This window comes from Hippocampus guttulatus, chromosome 1 (genome assembly GCF_054856545.1).
Source record: "Hippocampus guttulatus isolate MCC_2025c chromosome 1, RoL_Hgut_1.0, whole genome shotgun sequence".
Classification (NCBI taxonomy): domain Eukaryota; kingdom Metazoa; phylum Chordata; class Actinopteri; order Syngnathiformes; family Syngnathidae; genus Hippocampus; species Hippocampus guttulatus.
The window spans coordinates 15,521,021-15,548,587 of NC_141261.1; the positions used below are offsets into that span (position 1 = coordinate 15,521,021).

Sequence of the window (27,567 nt, forward strand, 5' to 3'; positions counted from 1 at the left end):
GTTTGCACCGAAATTTGTTGAGAAACCATGTTATTGTGATACAGAAAGACAACATTGCATAGGACAAAGAGAACAAACAGCTAAAAACGTGAACATGGAAACATGTACATCCATGTACAGGACACAGTTGGAACGCTGTAGGAATGAACAGTCTTCCTACTTTGTACCCCCTTGGACCACACATTTTCATCGACAGCACAAAAATGATCTTCACTTGCTTTGAGCTATTTTAGAAAATTTGTTGATCGTTGGTTGAAGTCATGTTTTCCACATTTCCTTGCATCTCTTTGCCTCAAGAACAAATGCGTGACTTCGTGCCCCTTCGGAGGATGATGCCCGATACATACTACGTGTTCTACGTTTAGTGAAGTGCAGCCCCAGTCGCGCCTGACTCGGACACGGCATTGGCCACCGGGTGGCAGCGTCGTTGCGATGTAATCACTTGAAAAACCGACTACAGTATTCTGTATAATTTCGGGTTGAGCATAATCTCTCTCTTTCTCTCTCTCTCTCTCTCTCTCTCTCTCTCTCTCTCTCTCTCTCTCTCTCTCTCTCTCTCTCTCTCTTTCACTCCCCCCTCTCTCTCTCTCCAGTGTGACGTCGCCATTCAATCAATCCCAAACGGAGGGGCGGTAAATTGGTGTGGTGCATTCATGTTTACCCGTAAAATATAGTTTTAAGAGCAGCCGGCACGAATATCGCACGAGTTTCGAGATGTAGATAATATATGGATAAAGATACTGGTTTATTTCATCAGATTATATAACGTGTTGGTAAATATTTGTGGTCAGACATAGTATAATCAACATTTCTGGCATCATGTAGTTTCGTGTGCATCTCCGGTGATTAAAATGTCACCGCTCGACCGGAAGACATTGAACGCCCCATGGTGAGCGGGTGTGTGGTTTATTTGCTCCTCGAACTTCAGTCGCCGGGAGGGAAGTGGCTCGAACGGAAGACCGCCAAAAGACGCCCACGAGCCGAACGGAGCACCGGGCATGCCCCGGGCCTTGTGAACAGTCTGTTGGGACACCAAAATGACGGTGGATTTCGAAGAGTGTGTCAAAGATTCGCCCCGCTTCAGGTGAGTGATGCGTTTACGGTTGTCCGCTGAGTTGATGTCTTGGAAGCGCAATGATGTCGCCTTGAAACAAAACCGAAGTATCACAAATAGTATATGCTGGGCATTTCAGAATTGGGGGAGAATTTGGGCAGCGACAATTTTAAACTTCAGTTGTCGTTTGCAGGAAAAAAATAAGCCATCCTAGACTGTAATTCATTCAGCTCACCCTTGAAATAATGTACAGGTATCACTTTCTATGAGATCTTTTCTTTGGCATATCACATAGTTTGCCGTGTTTGGCACAACCTTGTTCCAGATCATAAATACAGTACTTAACACTTAAATAAGGTCACCTAAATGTCATTTGAATGCTAAATACATTTTAGCCTGAATCAAAATTACAAACCAAAGTGACGTCGCCGGTTGCTTTTCTCTTCATCTCGATGGTTGATATCGTTTAAAGTGTCAATTGAGACACATTCAGAGAATAATTGCTGCTATACTGTATGTCTGTGATAAAACAAAATGTTTTGTTTTATGATTACAAGGTAGAACTCAACAGACTCATTCCCCCCAAAATGTTGATTCAAATCTTACTCAATTATACTTGAAAAACACATTGACCATCAAGAGGAGAAGACACGACACATCCATCAATTCTGAACTGACACCTGCTCTGAAGTCATGATCTCCTATCAATTTATTCACAAATTAAAGGAAGTGATGTCCCTTCTACCATTTATTGTGATAGCAGTTCTTTTTTCTGCCTGTCGTGTTGCTGATACAGTCGTGATTCACTCGCCTGACTTGTGGGAAGTGTGGCATCAGTAAAGAATAATTAATATTGTTGTAGGTCACTGTAACATTATGTACAGTTAGTTAGTGTGACAGTAAATTACAAAAGAACTCGGTAATTATGGCGTAAGGCTGACAATTTAGTAAAACTAAAACATGGACTTAAATAGTGATTAGGTTAAAATGTATTGCACATGAAAACAAGGTTTAAAAAACCCCCCACCAAAATAAATATTTGAAACAAACAGTTCTTAAAGATTAAAAGTCACTGTACTGAACGTAAAAGTTAAATACAACAGAACTGTACGTAGGGACTGATTCTACCAGTGGTGCGTAGACTTCTTCAAGTATGATGGGTTTCACATTTTCCAAAAGAATGCTTTTTCACACACGACACTTAGTTTTCTTGCTGTTTTGTCAAAGTGTAGTGCGCAAGGACGAAAGCGCCCCCTGTGCAAGCTTGTCCACATTTCGAAGAGCTATCGTAGCCGCCTATCAGGAAGTAAGAGGGAGGCTTTGCTTTGGACCACGGTGGTCACTTTCTGGACACTTCTGGGTTGGACAAAAGCTAAACCACACCTCAGCAATACAGTATGTATTACTCCTCGCAATGAAAGAAAGCCTCGTCTTTGCGTCCTGTAGTTTATGCACAAGAAAATGAGCTTGATTAAAAGCCACACAAACTAAATTTAGCCATAAAAACAAATTTGTACCTAGATTGGCTGCTTCGTATTAATAGTCGCAGAGGATATTTGGGGGGAAAAAAAATGCACAGACGAGAAATGCTGTTTTCCGCAGCTAGCCGTTAGCGCCTGTCATCAGTTCCCAGCGATGGTGACAGTCGGTCGACAAACAAACAACGGCGCGACGGGGGTTGCGCCGCAGAAACGGCTGCATTTATGGCACTCATTCCCTCCGCTCATTGAACTCAAGTGAAGATGCTTATTTGGGCTCTTCTCTAGGCGATATATTCTCTCTATTTGCTTCCGCACGGGAACGTACACTTCATTCTTCTACTGACCTTATGAGGCTCAGCAGAAAACTGAATGAATCTTCGCAAGGGGTACCGTATTTTCACGACCATTCGGCGCACCGTATGGTTGGGCGCAGTCTCATTAATGGGTGCTATTTCTGTATTTTACACATAGACAAAATGCACTGTATTATTGGGCTCAATTTTAAAGTGGTAAAACATACGCCAGCTTAAACATACGGCATTCATGCACGCACGCTAAAAACACGTTAGCTTGAAGCATACGGTAGCATGCCAAGACATACAGATACAAGCTAAAAACACGTTTTTAAAAAGGCAACGGAAGCAAAACTGAGTTCCGTTGTATTTTATTTAGCCATTGTACAATGTACTCACGTTTTTCGATCAATCATCACCCAGAAATCCATCAAAGTCCTCATCCTCTGTATCAGAATTGAACAATTGTGCAAGTACCGGTAATCCATCAAAAACGCCGTGTTCCCTCTCGTTGTCAGTCACTGTCATTACCATGTGGCTCCACAGAAATGATGCCGGCTTTGCCAAAAACTCGAACAACAGTGCGAGCAGACACGTTCGTCCAAGCAGCCACAATCCATTCGCAAATTGTGGCGTAACTCGCCCGGCGCTACCTCTCACTTTTTGTAAAGTTGTGTTTGCCATCGATCATTCATTGTTCCCATGCAGTTCGCAACTTTACTTTGAACGCCCGGTTGATGCCGATGTCCATCGGTTGGAGTTCTTTAGTCAAGCCTCCGGGAATAACGGCAAGCTCAGAGTTCATTTGCTTGACTTGGTTTTTCACCGCTGCTGTGAGATGGGCACGCATGCCAAAAGCATAACCGATGGCTTGAAGTTTGAACTGAGCTTCGTAGGCGTGTCTCTTTATAGAATTTATTTAATATATTTGCCGCATGCCTGTCCACAGTCACTTCCGCCTTTTCTCTATATAAACAGCGTGTCGGCTGTCAGTCAGGTTTTGGAACTCAGCGCATACACAAGACGCTCTGCATCATAAGGCGTCCTGTCCATTTTGGAGAAAATTTAAGACTTTTAATGGCGCCTTATAGTCGTGAAAATACGGTACTTGTATTTTGTCTGCGCTGTCCGCTCGGGTGTGGAGTGAGCAGCGGCTCATTTGACAGCACCGCCCGTGTGCTCAAAGTGGATGTTGCGTATGCTCGAATCCTTTTATCCTTTGTGAATTTGGAATTTGTGAATGGAGTGTTGTTGGTCTCAAACGTTGACTTATTTTTCTTCGATCCACATGTGTGGAAAGAAACCATCACTGCTGATTGGATGCTGCCGTGTTTGTGTTTGCTCTTGACCAACAGCCATTTCACATCACAGACACTCACTCTTCTGCACCTCCTTGAAGAGCACTAAATGGCCAAAAGTATTCAGTGGTCACTTGATCGGTCACGGGTGTCATATTGTTGTGCAAAAAGTCGGACATTTTCTTTTCCAGGACAGCTAACCCCTCCAAAAGTTAACGCGATACTATGCCGTGGTTGCCAGCACGGGTCAAAAGACGGTTCTCTGATTAATATTGCGTTTGAGGAATAAGAATGAAAAGTTCTGAGGTCTCGTGTTGGGGTATTTACTAACGCTGTCTGATTTCGTTCGTAAATACTTACAAAGACAATAATAACGTATTTTCCGCATTATAAGGCGCACCGAAAAGTCTTCCATTCTCTTAACAGCTCAGAGCGCACCTTAAAATCCGGTGCACCTTGTGTATGGTCATTATGGACCGCAAGATGGCTATTTTGTAATTTCCTCGTTTGTGAATACAGTACACAACAAAGGAATAAATAACAAACACTTGTGTGACAGTCCAGTCTCCGACAAATGACTGACATCTGATCGTTCCGTTGGAGCTACGCTCAAGGAAATGCCAAAATAAATAGAATTAATTTGGTGATTTTCTGTTTTGATGCATTCTTTTCAATTTTCGTCGTTTCATTGAAGTAATCGTTAATTTACGTTTTCCGGAGGCGGTCATGAACGCCTCTCGAGTCGAATGGAAGGAGCGACTGTTGCACCATCTAGTGGATGCATCGTAAATTGCGTTTTATAATCCAGTGCGTCCAATATATGAAAAAAATGACAAAATAGGCCATTCATTGAAGGTGTGCCTCATAATCCAGTGCGCCTTTTAGTGTGGAAAATACAGTAGATAAGAAGACAGCCTCGCCGAATCCATGTCACCGTCTTGTGAAATTGCGCTCTCGTGAGAGTGACGTGACGCTCCCCCCAAAAAATGGCGGCGCCCGACTGCTGATCCCCGGGATATTTAATTGAATGAAATGAATGAATCAATCAATTTGTTCATATTTTATGATGACTTCAAAATCATCATAAATCATCAAAAAAAATAAAAATCTCAAATAAAAATTGGCGTACTGAGTAGATAAAAGCAAGCCAGCAGCTGCTTCTGACTTTTGAAGACTTTCGCGTTTGGTTGTCCTGGAAAGGCATCTCCTCCGGCGGGGAAAATGACGGCTCTCGGCGGCGGCTCTTATCCCGTGTCCGTGCATCTGCTTTCCATTTGTTCCACTCCCCCCCCCCCCCTCGCTCTCTCCGTCTCTCCCTCCTGCCCACTTCCTATCCGTCCTCGCCTGCGCGAGGGCAGATAGCCGGTTACGGCCCGGGCCGGGAAATGCGTCAGCGAGCAGAGGTCGATGTGAGGGGAGGACGTTGAGGACGCCGACTCCCTTTTTCCCCAACATCTTGTCCCCGGTCACGAGCTAAAAGCTAAAAAGCGGCGACGCGGCTTTACAATAGAAGATCACCAATCAGCGTTTTATGGTCCGTTTCTGGTTCCGCACCAAAATGAATGACTTGATGTTCTCAAGCAAAGCGAGGCAAACATGTGCTCCGGGCCCATAATTGGATTTGAAAATGGGCCAATGCGTGAAGTCATTCATAAACTTGGAGGGTGGGCTGAATATGTAAAATAGTGATTTTTTTTTTTTTTTTTTGGTTTAATCATGTCATATGATTCCACTCTTTATTGACAGAATTTATCATTCATTTCATTATAAAAATGACCTGCGAATGACATACTGTATGTAAAATTCCCCAGCATATTCAATTTAAACTGCTCCTACTCACCTCTAAAGGCCTTCACAATCGGGCCCCCTCTTACCTTTCCGACCTTCTCAACTCCACTCAACTGTATTTCTCGAGCACTTTCAAACAGCCAATTTAACAAATACAATAAAAAGTCAAAACAAATGGGTCATAAAGACGGTAGAAAGCACCAAACAGTGAAAGCAAGAACAAATCGAAGTCATGCTGAGTGGAATGCCAAAGACTAACAAGTGAGGTTTGAAGGTGGGCAGCTTCTTTAGCGATGCGCCCCTTCCCGCAATCTCCGCTCCTCAAACACAAAGCTCCTCGCCATCCCCGCGACCAAGCTCAAAACCTGGGGGGGAACCGAGCCTTCTCTGTCGCCGCCCCCACCCTCCGGAAGGCTCTACTCTTAAAACTCATCTGTTCCGCAATGCTTTGAACACCTTTTTTACCCGTTTTTGCTTTTTTGCTCATCTAAATGTGCATTTTGTAAATGAGGGTATGCTTGTTTGAAGTGCGCATTTTTATCCTGTGTTTTGAGCTCTTGTAAAGCGTCTTTGAGCGCGACGAAAAGCGCCTTCAAATCAAATGTATTATTATTATAAAATAAAGACAAATGAAGAATCAATCAAAATATATATCATATATGCATGTATCATATATAGACATTTACTGAACCCATTTTTAAAAAAGAATGCGAACTCAATCAATCAGAGAATGTCGTTTATTTTAATATTAGTAATTCATGCTTATTTCCAAATGTTACCGTACCGTAAATAATTCATTTCTTGTATGATCATGAGTTCATCAAATAAATGTCAAATGGACAGCTTAAAATTGTTATACCAGTCATAGTTTGATTGGATTTCTTACAATCGACCAATGGTTTCATGACATAAATGAAGAAACCATGTGTAAAAATTAGTGGTGGGGGTGGGGGTGGGGTGGGGGGTGCAGCGTCACAGTGATTGAAGCCGTTCCGCCTCGGCGAACAGTTGGCCGACGGGGAAAAGCGGCGCTGGTGCGCTTGACACGTCTGCTATGTCGCTCCGCCGGCGAAAAGGCTTCGCCGGGGAGAATTCAGCTATTTCTTCCCCAAAATTCTCAGACGCTGGCCGTAAATCAAGGGCGCTGCGTCTGCGGGCTTTGCCGCGTTGACGCGACGGGATTGGAAGTAGACCGGAGTGGCGGCTCCTCCGCTCAGGAACTTTCAGCCCCGTTCCGAAACGGGTCGAACGGTGTCAAGGAGGCCGACCAAAATTGCCCGTCTCGGTGACCCAAATGAACGAAGCAAGTCAATCCTGCGACTCTGGAAGTGAAGTGAAGTCCGTTGGCCTTCTGTCCCGCTGTGATGTCACAGCGGGGGGGCCAGTTGCCTACGTTGAGTTTCTTGGCCCAGGACTGGGCGGGACTCGCAGAGCGATCGCAAGCACGATCACGTCTCGCACGCTGCGGCCATGATAATAATAATAATAATAATAGATTTTATTTATAAGCGCCTTTCAAGACACCCAAGGACACTTTACAATAACAAAAAACACAAAACAATACGGGTTGAGCAGCGGCAGCCAAAACGCGCCAGCGTTCACTCAACCCGAAAGTCAGAAAGAAACAAGAAGAGGAAGGGGAGGGTTTTACACACACACACGCTGCAGTTTAGAGAAGAAAACCAGCAAAACAGAACACAATTGACGAGGAACTGGGTAAAATGATTGCAAGTGATTTTCAGCCATTTTGTGTTGGCTGTGTGTTGTCGCAACATCTGTCCCCTCAGAGAGAATCTTCTCCAAAACAGGGCAAATATTAACAGAGAGGAGAAACAGGATCAACCCCTCAAAGCTGAGGCACTTGGTTTTTCTTCATGCCAATCTTTGCGAAAGACAAGTTAAAACTTTTACCTGGGTGCTGCTTTTTTCTTTTACAAATTTTAACTTATAATTTGTTGTGTGGTATTCAAAGCTTACTTACGTTGTTTTACTGTAAATAGTTAAAAGCTTATAAATATACACATTCAGAGATTGGAACTTTTTGTTGACCTTGTTTTGATATTGGTCTTTGTACTTTGTTTTTATTTTTGTAGCACTCCATGTTGTACTCCATGTTGAGCTTCATGGCGACTTTTTCTTTTCTCGCTCATATTTTTGTCTCTTTTCTCGTTCTTCTCTCTTTCTACTCGCTGCCACCTCCCTTTTATCGCTCGCCCTTTGTTCTTTTCTCTGCGTCTCTTTCTCGCTCGTTGGTTTCTTCGTCCCCTCTCCCTTCTTTCATTCTTTTCTCATTGGCGTCACATTTTTTCCCCCCTCATTATTTCTCCATTTCTCTCCCTTCTCGGCTTTCCGTTCTTCCAAATTCTTCCTTTTGGCTCTCCTCCTTTCTTTCCTTTTTTTTTTTGCCCCTCTCGCTCGTCTCCTAATGCTTCTCCTTCTTTCACCTCTCTCTCTAACTTCATCGTCTCGAATTCTCCGTTCTCTTTTCTCATTTTTTTCTCACTTTCCTTTCCCCCATCTCTTTTCTCACACTTTCAAGCCACGACGTGCGAATGGGATTTCAATTTCTCTGGGGCTGTCCTTGAAGTTCGTCGAATTGGAGGCGTCTGATCAAATTAGCCGCTTGAACAACAGATTGGCGTCGCGACACGATGAGCACGGCGTACTTGATTTCGATGGGCCATGAAAGTACTTTGATTGTCTTGGCCACTCGCTTCCGGGCGCCGCTTCTGCCCATGCAAGCAAGCTGCTGGCCGCTGCGACCGTCCGGAGACTGGAAGCGGGCGAAGATCCAGCCCGCCGATCTTCAGCAAGAAAGAGCCCTCCGTTATCTGATCCGCTTATCCTAACGAGGGCCGCGGGAGGGGGTGGGGGGAGCCTATGCCGTCTTCGGGCAGTGGCCGGCCGATCGCGGGGCGCACGGAGACCAACAACCATTCGCGCTCACAATCACACCTCGGGATCATTTAGAGTTTTCCATTCACCTGCCGCGCATGTTTTGGGCATGCGGGAGGAAAGCGGAGCACCCGGAGAAAAGCCACGCGGGGGCACGGGGCAGCGCATGCAATCACGGCTGTGATTGTTGATTCTTGGGGTATTTGGAGCAAAGCATGCCGAAGGCATTTTAGGAAGACACCTTTGAATTGTGGCGGGGATGCATCATATTTCTCCTTTCAAATCTCTCGGGGGGGGGGGGGGGGTCATTGTTTTTGTGAAACAAAGCTGATTGATATCCCTCAATTGCAGCCAAGATTCCACTCTTTCTGTCGACTTTGGAATCCCGCCAGTGGGAGAAATGCCACGTTGCGCTCATTTTGATCAGAGTGTTCCCGAGGAAGAATGTTCTCATTTACGAGATGGGAATCATGGGCTCGTATTGGACGTATGAGGTGCTCTGTGGCCTGCTCGTACTCTCAGATCCAACCTTGGGAGGAAATCGCGTGTACGCTAATCATGCAGAAAACGATTGTTTGCCATCGCTGTAATTTGGGCCAAAACGATTGTCGACCGACCACCGCGCTGTCTGGGTGCGCGCTCACGCTCGCCTCTTGGGCAACCCACGAGCCCGTCAGGGACCTCTGCTGGCTCGGGTCGCCACGGTTGCCGTGACAATGGGCCTTGGGGGCACCACGCGCATCCAATTTTTTGTTTTGTGCTAGCAGCTGTCCCGCAATGTGGCGCATGTGGATGAACAACTTTCACGCATTGACTCCAAAAAATTGCGTCCATTTCGTCCGTTCAGGACAAATTGACAACATCATCGCAGTTGTGAAAAAATCCCGATCCTGTCCTCTCAGTTGGTGGACGACTTGATCCGGCGCGTTGCAATGTGAGATTTGACCTTCCTCATGGTCGTCATGATTGGGTTTGTGACCAACAGGTGGCACTGTAGGGCTCCTCCTGCAGCTGCACTCCTGTTGGTCATTAGGTTTTGGTTGCTGTTATGTTTTATCTTCAGTCATGATTTTTGTTTGATACTTTGGACTTTGTTGGTTTTGGATTTCGTTTTCTCTCTATGTTTAATCCAATTCGTCAAGTGCACCCTGCTCCTCCCTCCTGCCTGCTTTTTTTGGCTCCACCACCACCTCGCAACGTGACAATGATGAACTTTCACCGCCAATCGTGCGTGCAGTCAATTTGACCGAAGACGCAATTCAGCACCCGCTTTTGGGGATCTTTGTGAACACGCCCGCTCGCGCGAGCCTGCCGGGTCGCTGTCGCCGCCGCGGTCTTGTAATCAAATTATTTTTCAGAATTTGTGCTGAACACCATCACGTGTACTGCAACAGAGTATTTTGCTTTAGTCGCGACTAACTCTCCCGTGATGGAAAAAAAAAATGGATGAATCTAAGCAGCGATTTATGGACGGCTCGTCTGGATTTTGTGTTTCAGGGCGAATATTGAGGAAGTGGAGACAGAGGTGGTGGAGATTGAGGCAAAACTGGACAAGGTAAGAGCCCCGCTCCGCGCTGCACGACGCTAACGCCGCGGCTTCTGGGGGAACGATCCCCTTTCAGATTGCCGGAGGGCCGTGACAAAAGTTCTCACACGGAAAATCTAACGAGGGCCGTCTAACGACTCTGATGGCCAAAAAGTTTCAACCATCTCCATAGCTGGTGTGCAGTGAGGAAAATGTTGAGATTTTGTCACTGACCAAGGCCGGAGCGTTTGATGACTCCCCTTTGAAATACAAAAACTCTGAAGTCATCTTGAAAAAAAATCAGTCGCCAGATCACATCATTTCCCCAACCATAAATTGGCTGGGCAAAAAAAAAAGTCTCGAAAAAGCACGCCGGAACAGAAGCGGCAACGTCTGAGGATCTGCTCCGAGTTGTCGTTGTTGTTGTCCGCTCGCTGCCAAATGTGACCGCAAACGGTCAACAGATTGGTGATCTCAAATTGAGCCTTTTCATCATCGCCTCCGGGTGGAGCGTGCTGGCCAAGTTTGATGACTCGGCATCAGGCAGGAAACTCCAAAGAGTCGACTCCACAAGGTCAGTCGAACCAAACGTCATCAAAATCCCCCCCCCTCTGAGGGTGTGTCGGACATTTGGAAGACATGAGGGGGACTCGCAAAAGGTGTCAAGAAGCCACGCCCTAAAAGATGAGAAGCCTGCCATTTTGGGTAAAAGCGGCCATTTGAGGCTCATTGAAAACTGGCCTGAAAACACTGAACCCTCAACCGGACGCCTTAAAAGATTCAGCCCCCCCCCCCCCCCCCCCCGAAAAAAAATAAAACAAGTCTCAAGGAGCCAGCAAGTTCCCATTTGTGTCCATTTCGGGGTCATTTGAAGAATTTGTCAGGACCTTTCAAAGAGCTCATTCCCGACCAACGTTCATGCCACGTGGGCCTTTTTTTGTCCACGCAGTTGGTGAAGCTCTGCGGCGGCATGATCGACGCCGGCAAGGCGTATGTCGGCGCCAGCAAACTTTTCATCGGCGGCATCCGGGACCTGTCGCAGCAGTGCGAGAAAGACGAAATGATCTCGGTGAGATTCGGCGGAATCGAATTGACGTTGTTTTCTTTGGTTTGGATGTTGTTTTAAGCCCGCCCCCAGACACACAATTATTTGTCTCCTAAAATTCAAAAGTCATTTTGACATCATAAGTGTGCGGTATTCGTCCTCAAAGGCAAAAACAAACGTCGTCACAACCGTAACACTGCAAAGATCCCCAAAAAAAACAATATCAAGTCCGTGTGTTGAGTGTATGCGTTTTTCGATCTTCCCGTCATCATTTTTTTCGCCTCCACTTCCTCTTTGCTTTGCGTTCTTGGCAGGAGTTCCTGGAAAAGTGTGGCCAAAGTCTTCAGGAAATCATCAACTTCCACATCGTAAGCACCACGACAATCGCTCAACTTTTTCTGTCTCGAACTATTTATTTTTTTCCCCAAAATAAGCAGCCGCCTCATCAACGCAGCCTTAGTGTGCATTCATGGTGTCTCCGTATCATATCCGGGGCGCCCTTTCATCAAATTCCATCAAACGGGAAATATCGTTTAGACACCGACGGGCCAATCCCGTTTTCTGCTTCGATCAAATTGGGCATGCAAAGAGGTCGCTCTTTTTGGAAGTGGGACAAAGTGTGAGCGGGTTATGACAGACATGGAGAATTTTGCTCTTCACCTCCCAGTTCCTGATTCAAGTCAGTGCTGAAAAAAAAAAAGTTTCAAAGCTTGTTTGGTGTCAGGAGAAAGGAAGGCAAATCATTGAAGCACCGAGCAGAACTTGTTTTGAATTGAATTCATTACAATGCAAAGTCAGATTTAGGGTGGGGGAGGGGGGAGTATTATTTTAAGGCCATATCTCCGAGCCATCTTGAGTCAGGATATAAGATATCCTTTATTTGTCCCACACTGGGCAAATTTAAAGTCTACAGCAGCAAGATTGTGGGTAGAAAGAAGAAAGAAGAAAAAAAAAACAAACACCGTTAAATTAAGTGCAATATAAATACAAATATGGATAAGGTTGCAGTGCTATTTACAATTGTTTTCCACATCATTTAATTTTTATTTATTTTTTATTCAGCAGCCTCTGGCCGGGCTTTTTATTTTCTTTTTTCTCTCCCAAGGCCGAGTCAGTTGTGGTTGACTTTTGGCCGCACGCGGTCGCATCGTGGCCGCAGGTTTCTTTGCGCTAGCCCCGCCGCGGTCACTTCTGCTGCGGGACAAGCGTAAATTCGTGATGATTTTCAAGCTCGGGTCACTTGCAAGTCACCTTCCGCCTATTTTTAAAAGCGGCCTTGACAGTTGGATCGGACCCCATAGGGAATGCGGTCTGGATTGGAGGCCCACAGTTGACCAAAGGTCCGGCCTCTTCCGGCACGTCCTTCCCTCCCCCACCCTACCCGCCCGGTTGACCTATTTAGCGGGAATGCTGCAGGAATCTCCGAGCGGGCGCTTGCCCGTGTGAAATGGAAGCCTCTTGGATTGCAAGCATCCAAGAAAAGGCGCCGTTATTGTGTGTCGAGGGGGGGGGGGGGCATTCCTCCTCCATTCATTGCCGCCAACTGACATTCATGTGCATGTGAAAGTGCACTCCATCGCTCTCTTTTGGTCAATGAGTACCTTACGTGGGATTTGCTTTGGAAGCAGGAGTTGGCAAATTTCGTTCAGGTTCATTTGAAATGGTATCCAGAATAAATATGGCCGGGAGGTTGGGCGTCAAATCTTTTTTTTTTTTTTTGCAGCCCTAATAAAAAAAAATTCAACCTCACTGACAGATCAAATACACAATAAAGGATGTCATTCAAAGTTTAGCTCCGCCCCCTCAAGGGGTTAGCTTGATATTTTTTCAACACGAAGCACGAACCTGATTCAAGCTCCATGGAAATAGTACAGCTGAACCTCTTTTCAACAAACCCCGTTTACATTTCCAGCGCAATAACGTTAACATTTTTTACATTCGTGAAACGGCGGACACACCATGAACATAATTTTTTTTTTTTTTTAAATCAAAATAAATATGGACATATGTATTTTCACACAGGACAGCAACAGTTTGTTTTCTTTCAGGTCATCATCAAAATAAGTACATGTCGCATTTATGTATTTGAGTGGAGGCTTTTTTTTTCTCCCACACTGGGACATTGAGTGTTGGATGGATATTTTTGATTTGAACCCAATTTAATTGATGCCGGTATGAGCGCGTGCCGTTGACTTGCGACCAGTCCATTACAGTATTTGTCTGTATCAACCCTGTGATTGACATTGTTTGCCTTTATGTGCCCTGACATTGGCCGGCGACCAGTCAAGAGCGTAACCCTCTCACGCCCCCCCCTCCCCAAATTCCGATGGGATAGGCTCCAGGTTATCCGTAATCCATCTGAAAAGACGCGCTCGAATAACTGCTCTTATGCATTCATTTCAAAGTTTAACGATCTCGAATGGATGCGGTTCTGACAGTTCTTTTTTTTTTTGTCGTTTCTGTCAGATGCTTTTCGATCAAGCTCAGCATTCAGTCAAGCAACAGCTGCAGCACTTTGTCAAAGAGTGAGTACGTGATGCGCGAGCCGCTACACTTGCATTTATGTCGACGTTCTACGTTGTGTTTGTAAAAAAAAAATTTTTTTAAAGTTCCGAGGTGCTTGCTGACATTCGTCGGTCAAATTCAAACAATGGATCGAGAATGACCGCGCGTTTGACATCGGCAAAGAAAGCCGTTTGAAATCGCTCGTTTTGAAGGGGGGGGGTGGTCCGTGTCATGCAGATGTGCCAGCGCTCCCCTCGCCCCCCCTTCCCTGCGGGGCTGATGGGCTTTGGTTACCATGACGAGCTTGTTCTCACGCAATCAAGAATCCGAAGGGAAGGGTCAAAGCTTCATTTGCGTTTTCCCTGGCGGAGGCACCACGTCCTCAAGCCTCCCCCTACAAGCGGCCCAGTTAGATAGAAACTCCAATATTGAAATTAAGCCCATTGTGAAGGATTACGTTTTTTCTTTCTTTGAAAGAAAATTTTGAAAAAAAGAAGAAAAAAAGTCCTATTGCACGAAGTCAGTATTTTTTTTTAGAAGTAAAGAAAGTCTGCTTTTGAGTTAAACGGTCACATTTCTTTTTAGAAAAGAGTGATATCGACGCAAGTGTCAAAGTGTGTTTTCAGGTCAACCGACATACGACAGCTCTGGGTCCCCTTTGGCTTTGACATCTTTACATTTTAGACGGTGTCAACCTTTTGTGGCTTGATAATCTTCGCTCAGCCTGCCCGGCAAGTCATGGGCAAAGAAACTCGGGGGGGTGATATGAAAATGAAAGTGTTACATCGCAGTGGGGCAAATTTGAGAAGGGCTCGTCAAGACAACGGAAGGCTCAAACTTGTCTGTTACCTGACAAATTTAACTTTGAATTGAAGTGAAAAAAACTCCAAAAGTCGACGAGATTTGAGAGTTTGCAAACTCCAATCACTTTTAACTCGGGTGTGGCCGATTCCTTTAGGGACGTGCGCAAGTTCAAGGAGACCAGGAAACTCTTTGAGCGCGTGCGCGAGGACGTGGAGATGGCGCAGGTGAAGAATGCGCAGGCGCCCAGGACCAAAGCTCACGAGGTGGAGGAAGCCACTTGCGCGCTCGGCGTCGCCCGAAAGCGCTTCCGTCACCTGGCCCTGGACTACGTTCTGCAGGTGGGGACTTGAGCGTCTCTTTCTCTCGTCTTTCAAGTCGGCTTCCGAAGGGAGGCGGGTGCGCGTGCCGGATCGAAGCCTGTCGGCCACCGGCCCCGAAGAGCCTCAACTATTTGCCCCTCACGCCTTGAACAGAAAGCTGAAAGCTGATGAACTGAACGAGACGATACGAACCAAATGGAATTGCCTTTTGAACTCGTTAAAAAAAAAAAAAAAAAAAAGGAATTTAAAAGCGGCCCTTTCATTCTCCAATGAAAACGTTTGGCCACCCCCGATCGAGGTCAAAGTCGCCAAGGGTCTCTGCGAATGCTGATGGCGGATGCCGCGTCTGTCTTCTCCCCGCAGATCAATGTCTTCCAGGCCAAGAAGAAATTTGAGATCCTGGATGCGGTGAGTCTTGTTTTTCGATTCCACACGGACGTGAGCGCAGATAAATAAATACACGTAGACGCTAACGTGCGGCCGCCCCTTCCAGATGCTGTCCTTCATGCGCGCCCAGTACTCCTTGTTCCAACAGGGCTACAGGCGCCTGGAAGAGGCGGACCCCTACGTGAAGAAGTTGGCAGCCGAGGTGAGCCAAGGCAGCCCGACTGTCTTGATATTCGGCCCGTTCGATGAAGCGCCGCCCCTGTCGGTGAAAATAGCGTCTTTTCGCGACTTCAAAGTCTTCCTTTTTTACTCCAAAGCGGACGGGGCGCCCCGCCTGACAAAGCGAGTCGCCTTGTGTTCCAAAATCTGCGAATGCTGTTGTGTGACTTTGATGAGCGCGCGTGCATGCTGGTTGTATTTTTGGACGCTAGCCTACGTTTGACCACGCCTGCGTCCTATAACGCAATGCGTCCCGTGGATGTGTTTGGATATGGAAATAGCACCCGTAACGGACACGACACACCGTAGGGTGGCGACAATACGCTAGAGTCCGTGCTTTGAGTGTCTCTGCTCACTTTTTTTTTCTTCTTCTTCACATGGGAATGAAAGATGTATGTGATGAGACTTGGGCAGCAGGGGGCGGGGTGGGCAACGACTCACTCGCAACAGGCTGATTTCGGTGCCACTCGTACAAACCACAAATTTGGCTTTTGACTCATAAAGTAGCATTGTCGTCCTTTCAGCTGGATCAGCTGGCGATCGACTCGGCCAGGGAGAAGAGAGAGCTGGAGCACAAACACGCAACCATCCAGCAGCGGGTGAGTCGGTCCATGCGGACGAGCGCCGTGCCGCATCCCTTTCGCGTCTTTTCATCGAGCGACCGGAAAGTCGCCGCTTTCGAGCGCAAGCCGTTGAGCGAGTGAACCGGACAAATTGTCACAATTGTTTATGACGTTGATATCCGAAAATTCGGCCCTCCCGAGTCTCTTAACTCCCAAAGACGTTTTTTAACGTCTTTTCAGACTCGGTCCAGAACTGAACGAGTTAAGATGCCGCTGTCCGAGTTTCGAGAAGAAAAAGATGACGTTTCTTGAGTGCATGCTTTGCTGCACGAGCTCCCTGTAGAATTCTCAATTCACTTAGTCGGCGGTGTACGGAATACGAGTAGAAAAGTCTGCTTTCCTCAAATGCCGCTGCCAAAGGGAACGTTTGATTTTCCCGTTTCTCTTCTCTCAGACGCTCATGCGGGTGAGTCCATCCGGTGTTACTCTGTCGCCCCAAAACTTCAACTAAAATCCATGCGAGAGGGAAGAATCCTGCCGATTGGCTGGGAGGGAATTCTTGACAACGCGAGGACATCCTCGGCCTTTGCCGCTGGCGCTTCACGCGAGATGCTTGCTCCTCAGGATTTGGCTTACGACGACTCGAGGGCGGAGTTCAATGTGGACTCTCCCAACGGCGTAGTGATGGAAGGATACTTGTTCAAGAGGGCCGGCAACGCCTTCAAGACGTGGAACAGGTGCGGCAAAAGACTCCGGTGTCCCCCATCCGGAGCTGGTCTAACGTTGCCTTCGTGCCTCGTAGGCGCTGGTTCTCCATCCAGAGCAGCCGGCTGGTTTATCAGAAGAAGCTCAAGGTAGGAGCGTCTGGAAATGCTCAACCCTGACAAGCATGGCTGAGTCTATCTAAGCAGGCCTTTTTGGTTTGTCTGTGGCCAGGACTCTCTGACGGTGGTGGTCGATGACCTCCGTCTGTGTTCCGTCAAACATTGCGAGGACATCGAGAGGCGCTTCTGCTTCGAGGTGGTCTCCCCGACCAAGTAGGGCTTTTCATTCACTAGGAGATCTCGGGTTTCTGTATGCGCGTATCACCGTATCAGCACCGCATGGTTAGAATTGACTGCCCGAAATGCTGCTGCCCTCTGAGAACCAGGAGACCAAGTCACCCATGTCGCGTCCCACCTTCCTCTTGCTCGTGTACTCCCCCCCCCCCCCCCCCCCCCTTCCCATCAGGAGCTGCATGCTGCAGGCCGAGTCCGAGAAGCTGAGACGAGCTTGGATTCAGGCGGTCCAAGCCAGCGTTGCCTCGGCCTTCAGGGAAAGTCCCGACAGCCTCCGCAGCGAGGCCAGTCACACCCTTTGCATCCCTCCATTTACAGCACAGTGGACTGCCCGCTATTCGCAGGGAATAGGGACCGAGCCAATAGCTAAACTCTGCTAATAAGTGACGCCCAATGAAAAAAAAAAATTTCAACCTTAAAAATGATTCCCCCCCAAAAAAAACAAAACAAAACAAAACAAAACACTGATGGATCTGCAGAATTCGTTTCCCATGCAAAATGGGAGGAAAGATTGAAGTGTAATTTTGAGCTCCGGGGATGGCACAAAACAAACAAACAATACTTGAAAAATAAAGAAAAAAAATCTGCCAAATAATCAGTTAAGTGGAAAGTCAAATATTGACAGTCATGTAAAATGACACGGTGATCACCGACAAGATGTACAGTATATGAAACTGTAGATTTACTTACCGTTTTTTAAAAAAATATTTCTAATTAGGGCAATTCTTCTTGGCCGTCTTTCTTCCACCGGGCGGGAAATAAGAATGTTGGTAAAATTAGGACCACTGTTGTCATTTCTCTTTTGGGGGGGGGGGAAACTAGTTGCTTGAGGGGTCTGAAAAGTTACTAAATACAGTAGAGCAAAATGTTGCTAATATGGCAACACTGCCCACGAAAGTCATAGCTCTTGCTTGCTAGCTCAGTCGTTCTAGCGTTCAAACGTGTGGACGTACAATAAAAGCACGACTCTCAAAATAAATGTACCGCATAGTTGACTTTTATTTGTGTGTGTCATATAGCATCTGGACAAAGCGGCCTCGCCATCCACCAGCAGCGTCGAGTCGGCCGGCGAGTCGCGAGAGCGCGGCGGCCGTGGCGATGGCATCCTGCAGAGGATCCTGTGCCTGCCCGGCAATCAGCAGTGCTGCGACTGCGGTCAGGCCGACCCTCGTTGGGCGTCGATCAATTTGGGGATCCTGCTGTGCATCGAGTGCTCCGGCATCCACAGGTCTTTTTCACATACATTCCGAATGGTGTTTTTAAAATGATTTTTCACAGTTAAAACCATTGCACGGCATCTTAGTACCATGTCTTTGGGACGCTTTTGTAAAAATACAACCATAATCAAGATATACAGTCAGATATAGATCATAAATATAATATCCAGAGTAAGGGGTAGCAAAGCAGCCCCAGACCATCACACTGCCACCACCACGCTTCACTGTTGGCCCGATGCTCTATATATCAAACACTGCCATTTTGACCGCAGATGTAACACCTTTGAAAAAGTGACATTTTTGACTCATCAGGCCACAGAATGTTTTTCCAAAAGCCTTGAGGATCATCAGGTTGTCTTTTGGCAAATGCGAGACAAGCCTTTGTGTTCTTTTTGGAGGTCTGGAGTTCTCCGGACGTTTTTCGAGGATCTTTTGCAAGCTCCTGGATGAGCACTCTTGGGAATGTTTGCCACTGTTCCCAGTTTTCTCCATTTGTGGATAATGGTCTCTGCCGGTGGTTCGGCGGAGGCCTTGCAAAGGCATATTTCTTGCCATGGTGAAATCGGCTCCTTTTTAGGGGCTGATCTGTGTCGTGCAGGGAGCCGGCCCCTCAAATCACTCCGCAGAATGCTGAGCCGGTGGCAAGACAGGTTGAGCCAACACTAACGTGTGCGTCAAACAACACCGCAGCTCTACTTGTCTTTTGGCTATGACGTAAGGCTTACAAATGGCAGGCCGTCACTCTACTATGTACCACGTCATGGGCGGAGAAACTCGATTTGAAGGGCTCGCTAACAGACACATTTTCAGAAATGGTCAGATCACCAAAGTAATCACTTGGACGTTTCATTTCACACTCGACGGTTGAGCTGGCACTGCGGAGGAACATTTCCCCTTTGAAATTTCTGGCCGGCTGCTGAATATTCACGCTGCGTCCTCCGAGTCACACACGAGACAAGGCGGCGTCCCCCGTTGCCGGGATACCGGCCGCGGCGTGCGTGGAACTTGGGAGAATTAGCATGACATTAGCTTCGGTGTCGTGCCGAGTGTCTATTTTCCAAGCGATTGACGAACATCCGTCCATTGTTGCCGACACCATCTTGTCTCGCTGAATTGCCGCATTGTGTCTGGTTCCAGGAGTCTCGGTGTTCACTGCTCCAAAGTGCGATCGCTCACGCTGGATTCGTGGGAACCCGAGTTATTGAAGGTGAAACACTGAGTGGCCAGCATGACTGTCAAGGGAAAGCCCGACATTTGACTCGGCACGCACAAATGGATCTGCGCATGTATATACAGCACATATGCAGGGGTGCTTATGTGTCGATATATCGTAGACCGCATGTGTCAAAGTCAAGGCCCGGGGGCCAGATCTGGCCCGCCACGTCATTTTATGTGGCCCACCAAAGCAAATCATCCGTGTCAACTTCCTTTATCCTTGCTTAAATATGTACCAAAATCTCAAATTATCATATGTAATAAATAACGGTGACATTTTGCAATAATTTTGTTACTGATTATATTCACGTGAGCAATAATTGTACAAATACTTGACTGATTTTAAAACTAGTGAGTCATCTTTTTTTTTTGTGTGTGTGTACAAGTAATAATACGACATGATGGTGAAACATTTATTCGGTTTCACTGTCGACGGCCCTCCGAGGCAAGACGTAACTCCAGAGTGGCCCGCGACAAGAATGAGTTTGACACCCCTGCCGTAGACTGTGTATGCTGCGCAGAGAAAATGAATTGTCAGCATCTCTGTCATTTATTTATTTGTGTTTATTTATTCATGTATTTTTACTTTTAAACGTGCAAGGTGGACTCCTAACTCTGCTGTAGGGTTAAAACAACCGAGCCAAAAGCAAAAGAAAATGTCGTTCCGCGTCATGGGAAAGGAACAAAAAAAGGAGGGCGTCACGACGAAGGTTGACGTTTGCTATTTTTTGCTTCGCAGCTGATGTGCGAGCTGGGCAATGGTGTCGTCAAGCACATCTACGAGGGCTCCTATCATGAAGGGCAAGGTGTAAGGAAAGCCACGGCGTCCAGTTGCAGGTAGGAGGATGTACTTCGAAATGCAGGGTTAGACTGGCGCCGTGTTAGACATTGCGAATGAAAGCAAAAGCAATTCAAAGCCCACTAAAAGCCACGCCGGTCTTGCAAGGCAGGAGAAGGAGGCCTGGATTAAGGCCAAATATGCGGAGAAAAAGTTTGTGAAGAAGCTGATCGCCGAGCCCAGTCTCCTCAACGGCGACAGGAAGTCGACCCGGCGCCGGCCCGTCCAGAAGTGTCGCAGGCACAACAGCGCTGCCGCGGTACCAAAGACACGGCAGTGGAACAGAGAGGAGCTTCGGAGCGCCTCGCCAGCCAGCCCCTCTTCAGGTTCCTGCCCATCATCATCGCTGTCTTAGCGCCGTGTCCTCCCAGCCATCGGGCAAATTTGTCAGGGCCATTTTACACCTCCCACATTTGCCACGATAAAAACACTGTTTCAAATATTCCTTCGCCACACATAAAATGAGAACAGTCAATGTACTCGTCGCTACGTGTTAGATACTCCGGGTATGTTAACCCAGGTCAACAGCAAGCCAAACTCATTTATTCATGAGCCAGGAAACTGAGCGTCTTGCTCCTTTATTGCGGTCTTCTTGACGGCGTACAGTGTACAACTGTGACATCAGCTCAATGAAATGTAGAGTGAAAGAGAAATGTACAGATTTAAAACACGCATTCACTTCTTATACATAAATACAACGAAATCGTCTAGTGTCAAACAACAGACATAAATGCAGCTCAAAGTGTGACAAACAACAATAAACAATGCGTTTTCGCAATACTTTCGCACGCTAATTAGCTTGTTAGCACTGATTTAGCATAGTCGCTACGTCGTTAGCAGTACTCTGAGCTAGCGAGTTTCAATGACAACAATTGAGGGAAAACGATCTCCGAAACACATTTCTAAATCGGACTTATAGCCATTGCTTTCGAAGGTGAAACGAAAGGAATATAACTCAGGAGGAACACTTTCAACGACCACGGTCAGGCTTTCTGTAACGACTTGTCTGATGAAACACGGCGTCTGCTACCCACGATAACTAAATGAATACTGTATTCTAAACACAATTACTATTAATGAAATGGCCCGAAACGTTTACTGTGGGCGCTGGGCAGAACAGTCGATAAGAAGCTCGCTCGGTGTGCTTGCTTCAAGCCGTTTTTCACTCCCAAGTCAAGTTTACTGCAGACCAAACCAAAGTCAAACAATTGAACATCGCTCAACGAGCTTAATGCTAAGATAGCGTGTGAAAGGCCACGGACGAGCTAGCGGAAAATAGCATCGACGTTCCGGTAATCGTGAACTCGTTCTTGAACACACACACGTGTTAGCATCGCTTCCAACAAAATACAAACATGTCATATTTAAACAGCAAGCAACAGATGTAACCAAACAAGTAGATCTCGCTGCCGTCCGCGTCCTGTACGTGGCGGGACGACACTAACGGCACGCCACTCGAAATTAGGACATGGCCGCCTCGTGTCATTTGAAAGCCCATCACGCCGCAGCAGGAATGCAAAAGACTTAACACTGACGAAAACTTGTCATTGTCATTTTTTTTCGATTCGTAAAAGCCCAAATCGCCCCTCCCCCCCTACTTACAACTCATTCCTGTGTTCGAACACTGACATCTCATCTGTTATTGACTCCTTTTCAGCTGCTGCCAAGTCGAGACGAGAGTCCTTGTTTTGTCCCGCTGAGCTGGATTCCCTTTTCTCCTACTTCCACGCAGGATCTGGACCTGGAAGTAAGTCACGTACACCGATGGCCGAGCTCGAGCGTTGAGATGGAGTGCCGGCTCCTTCTCGCCACACGTGTGGAAAAACTCAAGTAAACGCCCATAAAGTTTCATTTCGGGAGCACTTTATCACTGAGCTGCCATATTGTGCGCAACTGATGCGCAGATCCATGTATGTGGTGCATGCAGCAGAAATATCCCCCAATCTCACATTCACAACTTTGCCCAAAGGGTCCGGTGTGTGCCAGTGATCAGAAGCGAATGTGTTTCGTGAACACAAATCTGTGCAGGCCGTAACATTGCAGCTCTGCTTACCTTTTGGCTTTGACGTGATTTGACTTGGACTTCTGTGTAGTCCGCTTCAAAAGGGCACACGGCAGTGGCACGCGCGCTTTTAAAAAGTCCCTTTTACATCCTTTGTCTCCTTTCGAGTACTTCCACGTTGCTGTTGGAAGAGCGCGTGGCTGAAAAGCGCCCGCTGTGCTCTAACTCGTCCATGTTGTGGCATTTCTTGGTCCGCCAGGCCTCAGCAGCGACAGCGGTTTAGGCAGCACCGATGGAAGCACCGACTTTCTGGTGGTGGACAGCGTGACGGAGGAAGGTGCGTCCTTGACTGAAATCACAGCGACTTCAACACTGGACGCTTGTGACTTGATTTGACTCATCAATAACTCCTGGATGTTTGTTTTCCCTCAGAGTGTGAGGCATCCGAGGCCTCGAGCGGCGAGGCCGATCATGACACGTCGGACCCGGAGGACAGCAGGCACCTCCACCCCGGGGCACTCCTGTACAGAGCGGCCAAAGCGCGCAACATCACCGTCATGGCCGAAGCGCTGGCGCACGGCGCCGATGTCAACATGGTTAATAAGGAGGACCAAGAGAAGACGCCCCTCATCCAGGCTGTGATTGGGGTGCGTACTCACTGCAACGCCGAGCGCTTGCGGGTTCGCCACCAGAACCAAAAGACGACAAAAACAAAATGTAAACGTTTCCCACAAGGAATGGGCGGAAATTGGGAGTAGCAAAAAAAGAAAAGATTTTCAAAAAAACATTACTAATGAATCATTTCTAAAGTGAATCTCAATGATGGGGGAAATTATTCTATTTGTGTTAAACTATGATTTGTATTGAAGTAGAAATGGTTTGTTTACAAGTTATGGTATACATTTGAATTTGGGATTTAAATGATGGAAAAACATTTCCTTTAATGATCCCCCCACAAATCATGGGAATGTTGTTTTGTTTTTGTTCATTAAAAGTCCAAAACCATTGGACGGAATCATTCTTTTTGTTTTAACCCTGGAGAACCCACGGGGTCAAATTTGACCCCTATAAATTCTGCTACTCAAATGCTACCCTTAAATCCCAAAGGGTCAAATTTGGCCCTCATCATAAATTAGGATTAAAGCATTGAATATTTGAAAAAACATCTATTTTGGTGTTCAGTGAACATATAGCAGTCATTTCATGTATAATTAATCATTTTCCAAAGAAGAAAAGGGTTAAATTTGTAAATGCAATACATTTTTTTCTTTCATTTCAAAACCTTTTTTTCCTAAAATCATGGGGAAAAAATAAAATCATTGATATATTTTCTCTCGGGGTGTTGTTGCTCAGGGTTTAATGCTGCCAATACCGACTGGCGGCGGTTCGGTGTATTTAGTCTGGTTTCTGTAAATCTTTGTAAAGGTCTGTCAACCATTGTTTGAAGGGTTCCTTGCTGGCCTGTGAGTTCCTGCTCCAAAACGCCGCTGATGTCAATCAAAGAGATGCGAGAGGGCGGGGCCCCCTGCATCACGCCACCTATCTGGGCCACACAGGGTGAGTCCAAATTCAACGCTAGCCTGCTAGCGAGGCGGAATGCCTTGCTAGCGGAACACCATCACTTCTACTTGGCTCTTTGCCTGTGGAAAACCAAACACGTTCTTCCTAAGAACTTGTGAAGCACCAGCTAAGCGCAGCACTGGCGCTGAATGAGCACCAAGTTGTTGTTTTTTTGGGGGGGGTGGTGGAAAAATGGGTATCCTTCACCTCAGCTTGCCTGTGTGCTTTCAGGCAGGTGTGTTTATTCCTAAAACGAGGCGCCGCCCAGAACGACGGCGATGAGGATGGCCACGACCCGTTGAGCATCGCAGTGCAGCAAGCCAATGCCGACATTGTCACACTGTACGTTTTATTTTTTTTGGCTTTGTTTTGTTTTGTTTTACAGCCAACCCTTCTTGCAAGATTTGGGAGAGATGGAATGAATAGTGAATAGCCCCAAACCGGATTTCCATTTCTTTTATTCAACAATTAGTTGATTAATCAGTATGTACATAAGTTATTTGAACACTGGTCAACAAATGTTCACTACATTTTTTAGTCGGAGTGGTAAGTGAAATGATTTTTTTTTCCAGCTGATTCCAAATTTCCCGTTTTTTTTCTCTACCACATCAAGTTTTAATAACAATAATATATGTAATACAGCATACTAATATTTATGAATTAAGGATTAGCTTCAGCAACAGGTGGAAATTTTTTGGGAAACAACATAGCTATAAATTACAATGCAGGGTATTATTGGTATTGCACATGCTTTTGCATTTAAAATTAAAAAAAAAAAACAAAAAAACCCCTCAAAAACCTGATGTGCTTGAAAAAAAAGGTAAGACGTCTTTTTTAATCATACTTGAGGGACACATTAAGCCATCTCTGATTAAAATTAGCTGTTGACCGGTAATTGAAGCTTCAAATGACCTATTTTACTTGCGCGCTTTGTTTTTGGCCCCTTTGTCCTTTTTAAAACTCAAACGCATCCCTCGAGCACAAAAAGTTTGCATTTCATTTCAGTTGTGCCTTTCATGTTAAATCAACTGCTGTTTTTGTTGCTGCTGCTCCTGCTCAGGTTGCGTCTGACCAGGATGAACGAGGAGATGCGCGCATCGGAAGGAGGCTTCACCCAAGCAGGTCAAAGCACTGAGCGGCATTTCAAGCCAGCCATTCACAACTTGATGTGCTCAACTATCGCATGGTGCTGTGGTGCTGAGGTCAGGCTAGAGCGTGTGGAGGGGCTGCGAGGTTATCAGGATCATTTGGAAAATGTTGAGAGTTCTGAACTTCTCTTTCCACGATATTGCTTCACTTCCACATTTCCCACAAATTGGCACTCCCCCCACCCCCCAATTTCATTTCCCGATTATCTTAAAGCGGGCATATTGTGGAAATTTGGCTTTCAAATTTTTTTATTTTAAATGTGTCGCTGGAGTGCATTTCCACCCATCAAGAGTGAAATGAAACATGTCTTCTTTTTTTTTTTAAGTTATTGCCCTAATTTCAAAAATGTATTCCGAGCAAGCCCTCATGCTGCTCCTTCTGCCCCTCCGTGACCAAACAGATAATATTCACATGCATATATTCTTTATCCTCAGTAAAGAATGAGTAATATTACTGCAGCTTACTGAGGAGCGGTGACTATCTTCACGTATACCTGTATGTCTTTTCTATACTGACCCAGGTGGCCAAAACATGCAGACCAGACAAAGTAGCACAATTCCCATTGAACGAAAGCAAAAAATAAATAAAAAATTGCAAAAACTCATTAGTTCCATACTGTGTAATTCTATACATTTCGTTTGGTAATCACTCATGCATGGTTTTATGGAGTGCGATATTGAATTGTTTTTTTTTTTAAAGATTTTTTTTTTGGGGGGGGGGGTCTAGGCACGCATTAATGCCATCTCCATTCATGTCAGTGGGGAAGGATGATTTGAGACACTCGTGTTTTGAGTTACAGCTGTCACAGAATGGATTAAATTCTGTGTGTACTTTTGTAGGACAGCGGGTTTGCACAGGTCCCCCAAAACATACTTCTTTGAAGAGAATCTCTAAACAGTGACTGGACCAAAAACTCGGCCTAAGAATAATCATGCATACTCAACAGAAGTCATCCAGCGGTCAGAGGGTGCCTGGAAACGCTTCCTTTTGACATTGTAGGGCCCCTCTCATGTATCCCTTTTATTTGGATTTGGGAAGTAAAATGTCCTCATTTGACCGTGGCGACAGGAAACAGTGTGTGGACTATGCTGACAGGAATACAATGAAAGGAAACTCTTCTCTCTCCCACATTCAGACAGTCGGAGAGGTTCATTGTTTGTTTTTTAATTGAGCCTGAGAACACAGAGGTGACACAAAAGATACAGTGTGGTCGAACCGAGTCGTTGCCGTGACTACCGTTCGGCGCCGAGAAAAGGCTTTGGTGCTCATTAACATTCCGCTCCGCCGCCCCATCCGGTGTTTGCATCCTCATCCTCGGCTGTGGTTCTTCCTCAGGAGACGCCACGTACCTGGACATCTTCCGAGAATTCTCGCACATGGCGTCCCACAATCCCGAGAAGCTGAAGAGGAGGAGCGTGCACTTCAGACACTCCTTCAGGTAGCCAAGCCAGGGCACCACCGTTCTACCCGGTTTTTCTCCTGTTTTTCTCTTATTCTTGTTTTTATTACACATACTTTTTGCTTCGTGCTTTCTTTTGTCCACAAGGATTTGCAGGTCTTATCCTCGGATGGATCTTTTTTTTTTTTTTTTTTTTTTGTGAACGCGCAAGGAAAAACTACCGGTATATATGGATGACTCTTTTGGACATTTCATTTTGAGACACTCAGTGAGAGTGGTCTGTGTACGCTACAATACACACAGCAGCTTTGAGGCTGTGACTGCCACATTGTTTAAATTGCATTTTTTTTCTGTCCTGTGGAGATGGATATTTCATATAAGACACTCAGTGAGAGTAGTCTGTTTGTGTTTACACTACAGCAAGTGGTATCCTTTTTGCAATACCATACTGAATTCCATCTTTTTTTAAACTTTTTTCTTTGCTTATTTGCATCATGTTTAATTGCACAATATCGCAACAAATTGCATTGTATCGTATCGGATCGCATTGATTTGAACTAAATGTGTATCGCGTCGTTTCACATCGTGAAGACGGTGAAACGTATCGCATCGTGTCGCCAGAAAATTCATCGAATCGTCCTCAGTGCTGAGATTCACATCCCTACTCTGAACACAGTAATGCCACTAAGTAGAATGATGATTAGACATTAACCAGACATTGTATTATGGAGATCTACAATAAATATAATTGAAACTTTCGTGGTTTTTTTCTGTCGTTATTTTGACATATAAAATGCTTTGGTATGTTATAAGGATTTTTTTGGTAGTTTATACAGGTTGGCGCTCCGAAAGGTTGACAGGTATGGACCTGGGGGAAGTGGAGGACGGTGAAGGGATCCCGCCGTGTCCACCACAACACGCCCCCCCCCCCCCCCCCCCCCCCCCGCTTGAT

The 27,567-nt window shown here is 46.1% G+C and overlaps 1 protein-coding gene across 1 annotated transcript; it reads left to right on the forward strand.

Annotated features, from left to right (window-relative positions):
* Positions 1-928: 928 nt before the first annotated feature.
* Positions 929-26,806, forward strand: LOC147210620 (arf-GAP with coiled-coil, ANK repeat and PH domain-containing protein 3-like). Its single transcript, XM_086113766.1, has 25 exons — positions 929-1,084; positions 10,307-10,364; positions 11,284-11,403; positions 11,694-11,747; positions 13,846-13,904; positions 14,843-15,026; positions 15,372-15,416; positions 15,502-15,597; positions 16,139-16,213; positions 16,632-16,643; positions 16,802-16,914; positions 16,980-17,031; positions 17,114-17,214; positions 17,408-17,519; positions 18,255-18,463; positions 19,590-19,659; positions 20,407-20,504; positions 20,614-20,831; positions 22,163-22,252; positions 22,767-22,844; positions 22,940-23,154; positions 23,955-24,064; positions 24,299-24,409; positions 25,128-25,189; positions 26,552-26,806. Exons 1-25 carry the CDS (start codon positions 1,038-1,040, stop codon positions 26,656-26,658), a joined length of 2,496 nt encoding a protein of 831 aa, XP_085969892.1. The 5' UTR covers positions 929-1,037; the 3' UTR covers positions 26,659-26,806.
* Positions 26,807-27,567: the final 761 nt, after the last annotated feature.